Here is a 10,626-nt window from a genome sequence, read left to right on the forward strand (position 1 = left end):
CCTCTCCAAAACAAAACAGACCTTGGCTGATTAGAAACAACTAAACACACGGGAAAGGCAGTTCCACCTTAACAATCACTTGCTTTCTTTTCCCACGCTGGTTTGGACAGACAGAAAGGCGTCCCGGAGGGGCTGCGGAGCCGAGGCTGCTGCTAAACGCTTAGCTTGCACGCTTTGTTCTGCTGATTAACTTTAAGGATGCCAGACGCCATGAGCTAAAATCCTTTCATCCGGTTCAAAATCTAAAGTGAGTTAAAAAGCACCAAGATCTAAACAGTGGATGGTAAACATGTGGCTTCAGACTGGATAAACAGTCAATGTATGACAGCTTCTGGCAGACAACCAACAACTACATAACGAACACAAGTCTAGAGTTTATACACTGTTTAAAGCAGAAATGTTACATATTAGAGCTTTCAATAAACATCACCATGAGGGGGTTAACCAGATGCACATTTGACAAACCAACCAGTATTCAGACCAAATCAGGAGTTGAGCTGAAAACACCAGGTCCCCCATTCATATGGGAGCTGCGGCAGAAAGTTGAAACTTCTTGTGTTGCTTGTCGAAGTGTGGAATGGGCTCAGTGATGCCCCTTGTGGCTGCTGAGTACAAAAACTCACCAACCGGACGATGTTCCCGCCCTCCCATGATGGTTTGCCGCAACACAACGAGGCAAACGTGAGATTTATGCTTTACTGGAAGTGTTTCAAACAGCAATTTTCTGTTTTACAAGGGAAAAGAGGACTAACTGGGTTTGACTAATGCACGTCTGGTTAATCGCCCCACCTCTGGTAACATGCAGCCGCTTTTCTACGGGAACCATCTGACTGTTGAGTGGTTCACTCCGTGGGGTGTTTGGTATGTAATTTACTCCCTACAGATCTCTAAGAAAAGAAGAAGATACCTGTAGCGTACCGCTATCTCTCACAGACGTCAGTGAAATGAATACCCGGAAGGTATCATGGAGCTGATGGAATAACGTGGGGAAAAGAAGAGGGTTGGGATAAGGAAGATGAAGAAAGAGGAAGAAGACAAAAGACAAAGATAAGACAAAGCGAGGTGATGTGAGATAAGTCGAGGAAGCAGAGGAAGTGGAGGGCGTGGGGGGGTGTAAAAAGACAAGAAAGAGGGAGGAAGAAGAGGAGGAGAAGAAGGCGAGCATCAATCTTAGCTCATTATCATTTGGCTTTGGTGAATCTAGGACACAGCCAAGCACAGTCCCCACTGAGTGCTCCCCACACACACACACAAACACACACACACACACACACACTCCATCTCATATGATCCGACATCATCCATTGGCCGCTAATGCTTTTCTGTGTGAACCCAAACAGAAAAAAAAGAAAATCAATGCTTCACATCCAGCGAGAGAAACCATGAGTGTTTCTCACCAAGGAAACATCCCATAATGAGTGTCTCCTTTCAAACGCCCACTGGCTCTCAGCGCTCTTTATGTCTTAATATGCCCCCATCCTAGAGTTAAAGGAGAGGAGAGAATCGGCCTTGTTTCTCTGATCGATGATGATGATGATGCGTTCTAGAAAGACTGTTGTGTTTCTTTCAGAGAGATAAAACTCCTTCAGTGCACGACACCGCCACTCCACCCCTCCGAAGGATTGTTTGGAAAATTAAACCAAGAGCTCCAATGAAGCCGTGGTTGTATCTGACTTTTTTAATCTGCCTGTCAGCCTCTGCAGCCGAGTTCAAACAGAGAACAGCATCATGTGAGAAAATCCCCTAAACTTAGTTAGTCGATGTGAAGAGTTTCAGTCGAGTTTTTATAGTCACAGAAAAAGATAAATTAACATCAAACTGTGGTCAGCACCTGCGCCTTGTCCCTGGGACCAAAGTATCAGAGGACTGTTGCAACACGGACCTTTTCTCCTGTAACACTGGAAACTAACTAACTAACTGCTGCCAATAGCTAGTTAGCGGTCCTATTAGCTGACTCTACCAGCAGGGGGAGTTTAAACACTACTACCGTAGGACGCAGCTAGTGTCAATAAGACACAGCCGACTGATTGATCATGATGATCACACAGAAATATACCGTCACTACTTCTTACTGTTCAACACCCAAACACACACCTGCATGCTGCTGAGGGCGATGACCCAGTTTGAAAGAGCTGATCCACATAAAATGTATATGCAGTGTTTGTATATATAAATATATATATGTATGTATACGTACACCTGAGCCTAAAATATCTGCACCTATATCTCATTTAGTCCCAGTGCAGCTGGAGCAGGTGCTCCATAGATTTAATGATTCACTTAGTTAATGTTCCACTAAATGCAGACATTCAAGCTTACAATGGTCTGCTTGTATTGTGGCATTTTATTCTGCTTTATTCGTGATATTTAACGCATAGCAGACGTGTACCACAGGGTACAGCGTGTTTGATTAACTGAGAGTATCATTTTCACACTGATGATGGAGCATTGGGGTCAGGAAGATCGAACCACCAATGCTACAATTAGTGCTTGAAAGGTGCATCAACTTATGTGACTACAACTAGGATCAAGACTGAAGACTCTTTTCTGTGCAGCAGCTGCTTTAATTTGGACAGACACCATTTACGTGACCGACGTCAGAAACAAAATCATTGTGTTTCTCTTTTCCACATCCAGTTTTTAGACATTTTTTATAGTTTATATAGACTGATTGAGTAAGAAACACAGTGATACATAGTAAAAAAGACGCACAAAGTAAAACAGAGTTAATCAGAGTGAGACAGACAGACGAGAAGACAGGTAGGCAAGGAGGGAAATGAGATAGTTTGGCAGACAGAGAGGAGACAGACAGGTGTGGACGGGTGAGCAGATGGAAAAGAGAAAGACACACACCGACAGGCAGGAAGGCGGACAGACGGAGAGCTAGACGGGTCTGTGACCTTTTCTAACATTCAGTTTAAAGATCAGAGACATCAAAATGGATTTTTCTTCCTCTTCTTGCCCTCTCTCTCTCTCTCTCTCTCTCACATGCATACATGTATAATATTTCAAACATTGGCCCTCGATTCTCCGTCTGAGTCCATTGGAACAGTTTTTATGTGAAGCTCTGCTGTGTGTACTGTCGGTAATAACAGGCCTGGTGCTGCCATATGCCACTGGGCTCATTCTTTCATCTGCAGCACTATGAGAGCGCACATTTTTAGCATGGCCAGCCCCAGTGGGAATCGAACCCGTAGTGCTGCCAGTGCTGGAGCGACCGTACCTCACTCAGGTCCTGCCTCCTCCCCGCTTAATGTTCAGTTAAGCTTTATCTAAATCCCCCAGCAACTCAGGGCCGTATGACTCCCCCTCTGTAGCAGCTCACACCCGTTAATTACACACAGAACAGCATCCTGTTCTCAAACAGTGCATCTGCATCACAATATTATGGAAGCCCACTGCCGCCAATATATGTATGTTTGTTTTGTTACTCACCTTGAAGACGAACATCTCCCGTCTGAAGAAGGCCACAGTGTTGAAGTTGCCGTCACATATGTTAGGTTTTCCGTTCCCGGGCAGAGCGGGCCGGTCACCGGGCGGGCGTGCCGGTCGGGAGTGCTTGCGTTCGGAAGTGGAGTGGGGCCGTCGAGAAGGTAAGGTAGGCAACGGCCTGGTGGGTTCCAGCATGGCCGTGGGAATGCCTGGAGAAAGACATCAATATCACTTGAATTATTCCAGTGCGGTGATTGATTTCTATTTGGTTTCAATTGGTTTATGAGACAGTACAGTATTTTTGAGACTCCTCATGCAAGAACCACTTGTACTCATTGTTCTTAAATTCCAGGTGAAATGAAAATGTTAGTTATGTAAAGTTTCAATTCTCATGAACCATCACACATTGATGGTGGCATTCATCATTTTTCCACAGGTGGTTTACACAGAAATCTGAAGTTAGGAGCGTTTGCTGAATGTGACGGCACACTCAGACGAACCCAAAGATAAGAGTATAACAATCTTCCTGCATGAGGCCCACTGACTCATGGTTTTAGCTGTGCAGACGTCTGTATGTTAGATCCTCTGACACAAAAAAGTGATTCATTCATGTTTCCAGCTGAAACTAAAATCTGAAAGAGTATTCACAACTTAATATTTAAAAGAAAAAAAGAATACGTCTACGCTCATAAATGTTGCTTCTTTTTCAGCTGAAGATCCATTTTGTAGAATAAACTGCAGCACCAACTGCCTCATTCTGAAATGAAACCAACTGAGAGTGGACGGTTGGTATTTTCAGGTGCAGAAGCAGAGCAGTGAGGCAAACAGGATCAACTCTCAGCAGATACAATAACAGGGCTTTGTTATCCACACTGAACACAAGTGCAGTGGAAAAATACTGTTGAACACACTGCTTTGGCCTGTATTTCCCTTCAACGCGGACTCAAAATGTTACCCGTGTATCATGACCTTTAATGTTAAGATCTTTTTTTTTTGTTCTGAAGGAAAAAGATAACTGTCCTGCTTTGAAGCCCAAAAGGAAACCGTGTAAGAACAGAACAAAAGCATCCAGCGAGCCAGTATTACGGATACCGGAGGTTATCTGGGTGTTTGTGGAGCAGCGAGGATGAAATATTCAATGTTCAAATGTGATTTGGATGGAAATCACTAGCACATTATTTGACATGTTAGCTTGAGATTCTTTTCTTTTTGAGATTCTTTGTGTCTTTGCATCACAAATAAATATTACTCTGCATTACAACAGAAGCTGTAATGATTCTTTCAGGGGATACAGAAAGCCTGTCAGGAAATGTGTCTGCGTCTGACAGGCCTTCGCTGTTCTTTGTTTAAAAAAAAAAAAGAGTTTACTGAGATGTGAGGCAGCTTCTCTGAAATGGAACAAAGTGTCCCCGGTGTAAACACAAAGGAAGAAGACACAAAGTCAAGCATTTTGCTTTAAAAAAAAAGATTGATTAGCCGGTCCTTGCTTTACTGGTTCATTATTAGTTTCTGATCACTGCAGCTGCTGTTGAATTAGCACTCAGATCTCTCTGTTGTGCATAAACTGTATATATTGCGCTGTTTTTTGCACTAGCTCAATCCATGTATTCATTGTTCTATTGCCTCCTGTCACTGCCTCTTGGCCAGCAAAAGCGTGTCCACACTGTTTGGACTCGGGTGGCACAAGTAGGGCACTAACTTCTGCTCACCGTAGATCTTCTGTATGCCCTGCAGGTCGTCCAGAGGCAGTTTGAAGTTGTGCGTGTCCATGTACTGGTAGAAAGGAGCCATGATGGCGCTGGGATCGTTTGAGTGCTCCAAACCCAACGCGTGACCCAACTCGTGGACCGCCACCAGGAACAAGTCATTACCTGGAGAGAGAGAGAAAGAGAGAGGCGAGAGAAAGGGGACAAAGATGAGAAACAAGAGTTAGAGAGGAGATTGATGGAGAAAAATCAGTCAGAGGATGAGAGATGAAGAAGAGCGGAAAGGAAAGGTTGAGATTTGATAAGAGATTAAAAACAACCAGGGAGAGAAACATCACTTTCAACATCACTGACAGCCTTTAAAAAGCTTTTAAAAAGATTATTTCACAGCAGAAATAAAGGTGATAAAACAGGAAACAAGAACCACTTTGTGCCGCTGACAGGCCTTTTCCGCTCGTTTTTGTTCAGTTAAAAAAATCCCCAAAAAACCTTAAACATCACCGTCTCAAACAGAACAAATCATCCCCAGTGAAAACACAACGGAAAAGACCAAAGACACAGCATCAAACACAGTGGAAAAGTGAGCTGGCATCAGCCTGTGATGCTGTTGACTCATCAGCAGTGTAACATGAATCTCACATCAAAAGGAGAATTTGTGGTAAATGGAGGCGACTGTCAGCTTGTGTGAATCTGAAGCCCCCATTTTTAAAGTCCAGATTGAGCCAGTTCTTCAAACGCCGCTGCTTGACGGGGATTACGGCAGAGTTCGGCAAACTGTTTAGTGCCACATCAAGTCAAATTCACGACTTCACACTCGCACAAAATGAGATTTTAAATTTATAATCTGTGAATGTATAAATAATGCGCTGCTTCTGGAGGGATTTTAAAATACGCCCATGAACAAGCAAATATGTGGAAGTTTTTGGAAAATGAAAAATCCCCAACAGGATACACTTCACAAACTGATGTGTCATTGTCTGAATGCTCAGAAATTAAAACTGAGAACAAAGGAAACTGCACTGACTTTCAAATTAAGAGCTCATATACACACGTTTCATTCTTGTCTTTTACAGATGTATCTAAATGAGGTTAATCACTTTCTCATAGTTATTGGATACCAAAAAACCTGCATTCTGTGTAATGTCGAGCAGGGGGAGCTCCACTGGCTGCAAATAACACACTGATACCATTTCCAGTCTTATGGAAAAATGAGCCAACTCTCAGTTGGTTATGAGCTCGTAAACAGTTTCCTGATGAGTTTCTGGTCTCAGTCTCTAGTTTCAGTCTTCTTCCATACAGCATGATGTTCATTTAGTAACTGATGGTCCCATTTAGAGTCAAACAGACCATAAAGCAGGGTATGCTTTAGGGCGGGGCTACCTTGTGATTGACAGCTCCTTTAGGGCGGGTCTACCTTCATCAGCTACATTAGCATATTGCTTATTTTAACTCTAATCGAATAGTAAAACTCTGATGGCAGCTATGTTCCTTTCTCCCCCACGAAGAGCCTTTTTCTAACCTTAAAATTTAAACTCTAACAGCTCTAAATGCTTCTAATTAACGCTGACAACCCTCCACAAATACAACCCAGGTCCGCTTTCTTCTTCTCTGGTTCTTCCACTGTGTATTTGCATGTGTTCATCCGTCCATGTTCACCCTCCTTCCTCCCCAACAGTGTTTTTGCCAATAAAAGCTCAAGTCATTAACTACCTATTTAATTGAGAGGGATAGAGGAAAGAGCGGGAAACTGGGGGAGAAAGTCTTTTTCTTCCCGAGAGCTCCTCGCTTCCTTTCTTCCTGGCAACTTAATGGAGCTTAACGCAATTAAATTTAACATTCACCAGTTTAATCCAACAGTGTCTGCCTTTATTCTCCCCCTCTCCCCCCCAGACTCTCCACCTCCACTTCCTTCCTGCTTTCAGTCCCTCGATCTGGAGTTTGTTGCTAATTCCATTCTTTCGTTTTTAACTTGTTCTGATTCTTGTTTGGTCTTTTTTTGTTCCTCGCTGATTGATGGTCTCAATGTTCAAACAGTCCAATCTCAACTAATTGCTGTCAGCAGACGTCCTGATCAGGATGTTGAGCTGTCCTGAGGTGTTCTCAGAGGAGAAGTAGGGGGGAAAAAAGGATTACTCCCATCCTAAACATGAGACCCTGAGTACTCTAAAGGTCTGGACATCTCCACACATAAATAGTCTTTTATCTTATAAAATGAACTTTTATAACATAAATAAATGCACATGGCATCATTAAACTCAGGAATATTTGCTACACAGACTCCAACTGTCTGTGTCTCTTACTGCTACAGTTCCCTGCTGTCTTAACGAGGTGTTGGTTTCAATGCAGCAATTAAGAGTCCTGTCCAATCAGCTGCTGCCAGGCAACCACGTCACTCATTGGTTTGTATTAGGAAAAGATTACGTCACATAGCTGACGTAAGTTGATGTTATTTAAAAGGTTTGTCTGAGCGACCCATCCAACACCACCTCCATATAAGGAAGTTCCTGCTCTTTATACTACGTCACCTGACTTGAGGGACACAGCGTCATATTTTGAAGCGAGGGCCACTGATGACTTTATAGACAGAGTTGATGTGTATGTAAATGTATCTATTGATTAAGTACAGACGCCCATTAAACTACATTTTAAGTTCAACTCAAATTGTTTGAAGAAACTGATTAAAACTGTTTGAATTTATTACCTCCAACTATTAAACATTATAAAATATTTGATTTGGGTACAAGCAACTAAATATTGTTAAAGTAACTTGAATAAATTAATTGTACCAATTTAATTGAGTTAATTGAACTTAAAACTAGTATGTTACACTCATATGCAGCATTTCTCTTAACTTATTTAAAATGTGTTATTTATCTGAATTAAGTTACTTAAGTGCATCTTTTTTATACAAATGTTACCACTAAAGCAAATTATTACATTACCTGTCAAAACAATTTACAATTAATTGATTATTAAAATGGGTCTTACATGTGTGTGATGATATAAAGTAAACTTTATAACGAGTCAGTGGAACAAACAGTAATTATATCACCAATAATTAAAATACTATTTTTAATGCATTTAATATTTTCTATAGATAATCTAACTACAATATTTCACTGCAGTTTGCTGCTGGGACACTGCGGCATCGATGTCAATCATCATATATGAGAAGCTGCATTAGTGTCAGACATAAAAGCACGTAAGACAGTATTCTTTATTTTCCACATCCAATAATTTTCCCCCCCTCGGGGTGAGAAATAATATCATAGGGTGAGAGCTGATCATTTTCTGCACATCAGCGCACCTCAATCAGGCGCTTACGGGCTTAAAGACTGTAATCATAATAAGATTAAATACACGACGGAGTGTACGGTCTGATTAGAGCATTCACAAACAAGGTTAGTTGGAGATAAGGTAGTTAACTTTGTGTGTTAAATATAACTATTACTGTATGAAATCCCCTCATTACAATTAGAAATCATTGTTTTTTTTATCAGATATATTAAAGTATTTAAGAAAAGGTTTTATTTTATTATGAAACTGTGACAATGTGAGTGACACCTCCGCAGGCAGTAAAAATAATGACAGAAATCACCTTAAAATGGCAATCTGGTCCCTCTGAATTAACTGTCCATCAAACTTCAGCGTCTATAAAAACTTAATATTTCTGGTAGCGCTGTATGTTTCACACTTTAACAAAACAGTGAAGAGAGAGGAGGGAAAAATGTATGAATGAGGAAGAAAAATAATGGTGAGGAGGAGGAAATATTGGCAATTTCTGTCATTTAAATGTGACTGACAGCCGAGCGCCTCCACAGTCTGGAGAGAAAAAACCCAACAGATACTGAATTCTGATTGGTTGTTTATAGGCCATTATAAGCTGGGACCAGTCGATGGTGTTTAAATTCCCACTGGTCCAACACTTATTGTAGGTCAATGCATGTAAAAAATGCATCAGAATCCTATAGAACATGAATATTAATGCCATTTAAGGGTATGTGTGCCAAACTCTAACATGGTTGCCAGAGGTGCTTCACATTACCTGAAATACCTCTATTTCCATCATTAAAATGATAATTTATAAGTGATACAGTTAAAAAAAAAGCAGAAAAGCTCTGATCATTGGCTGTACTATCCGTACTGCACTGCAAAATCAGCCCTTCTAGAAACAAATATTAACAAATATTCTTACATATAATCACATTTTCTTGTATTGAGAAAGAAATCTTGGCTAGAATTCTTTAAAAAACAGCATAAAAATCAACCACTGAAAGACAGTAATGGGCCTTAAAACTAGAACAGATGCCAAAAATGTAAGCAAGTTGTGCCTATTACAAGCAATGAGGACTACAAAAACCTACAGTAAAATACCATATTTCTGAATTACAGTAAAATACCGTAGTTTATGTTGCATTGTGGGTAATTTTAGACATTTTAACAGGGAAATAAACGCCTCAGGAAAAGCCAGAGAGGAGAGATCCCTCTCTCAGTAAATAGACAGATTGTTGTCCAAACTTGTGATACTTGAACATTATGAAATATACGTGAAGGAAGTGGATCCAGGAGGACGTCGGAACAAGATCTGGACGAGGACGTGTGTGACCTCAGCCACTTTTATCCGAATGTTCTTCTCTGTCTTTATTTTTTATTGAAGTAAAATCCACAGGCTGTGTTTCAAAGCAATTTTACAAGAGGTTTAGAGGATTTCACTTTGCTGCCTGTCATCAGCTGCGTCCTAAAATCGCAGCAAGTGCTTGAATGACCGGAGACTGAGCCATTGTGTAAAAACTGTCTGTCCTCCTTCCTTCAATGCTCTTTCTTCTGCTGCAACTGGTTCTCATTCACACGAGGAGCTGCAAATTACATAACTGCTAACTGGGAACAACTTTCCTCCAGTTTCCTCCAGGCGCTGATGATGGTTAATGTCAGGTAATACTTTCTGCACAAATGGGCAAATGACACAGACGGATCCTGTAACGCCCCTGTAGAGATCCATCCACAGTGATGAGAGTGATGATATTCACATTACATTACGAACAGGGCCCCGCCACCTGGAATACAGTCGCAATGATGTCTGGAGATTTGCTTTTATATTAACTTCCACCCTCTGTGTGTGTGTGTGTGTGTGTGAGAGAGAGTCTATGATGTATAATTTTATCATTGGTATTTCTTCCTGCAGAGATGGTACATTATGATACAGTTTTCTACTCTAAGTGAGAGGTATTTACATTTTAGTGAGTGTGTGTCTGCATCAATATATTCATGATAATGTTTTTCTACACAGTAAATGCACTGATGGACCATTTTTTATCTGTCTGTGTGAGTAAATAAAATACCAATACACCAATATGATATTAATGTAATGATTTCAATCTGTATATGTGAACAGTGGCCTGTCAAATGTAAACAGCGGTAATGATTGTGAATCAGAACTCAGAACAAGCAGCAACACCAGTGTAAACATCACAACAGTGTGTTTGTCAAA

At 41.0% G+C, this 10,626-nt stretch overlaps 1 protein-coding gene across 1 annotated transcript in view; it reads right to left on the reverse strand.

Moving 5' to 3' along the window:
* The window catches only part of mmp24 (matrix metallopeptidase 24), a 32,076-nt gene that overhangs the window by 6,835 nt on the left and 14,615 nt on the right, over positions 1-10,626 (reverse strand). The window contains exons 5-6 of the mRNA XM_035662662.1: positions 5,142-5,303; positions 3,436-3,641 (exon numbers count right to left, since the gene is read on the reverse strand). Of these exons, the coding sequence (XP_035518555.1) occupies positions 3,436-3,641; positions 5,142-5,303 (368 nt within the window). The remainder of the gene's footprint in view (positions 1-3,435; positions 3,642-5,141; positions 5,304-10,626) is intronic.

This window comes from Morone saxatilis, unplaced genomic scaffold, assembly GCF_004916995.1.
Source record: "Morone saxatilis isolate NCDOM2014 unplaced genomic scaffold, NCSU_SB_2.0 Contig18, whole genome shotgun sequence".
Taxonomy (NCBI): Eukaryota; Metazoa; Chordata; class Actinopteri; family Moronidae; genus Morone; species Morone saxatilis.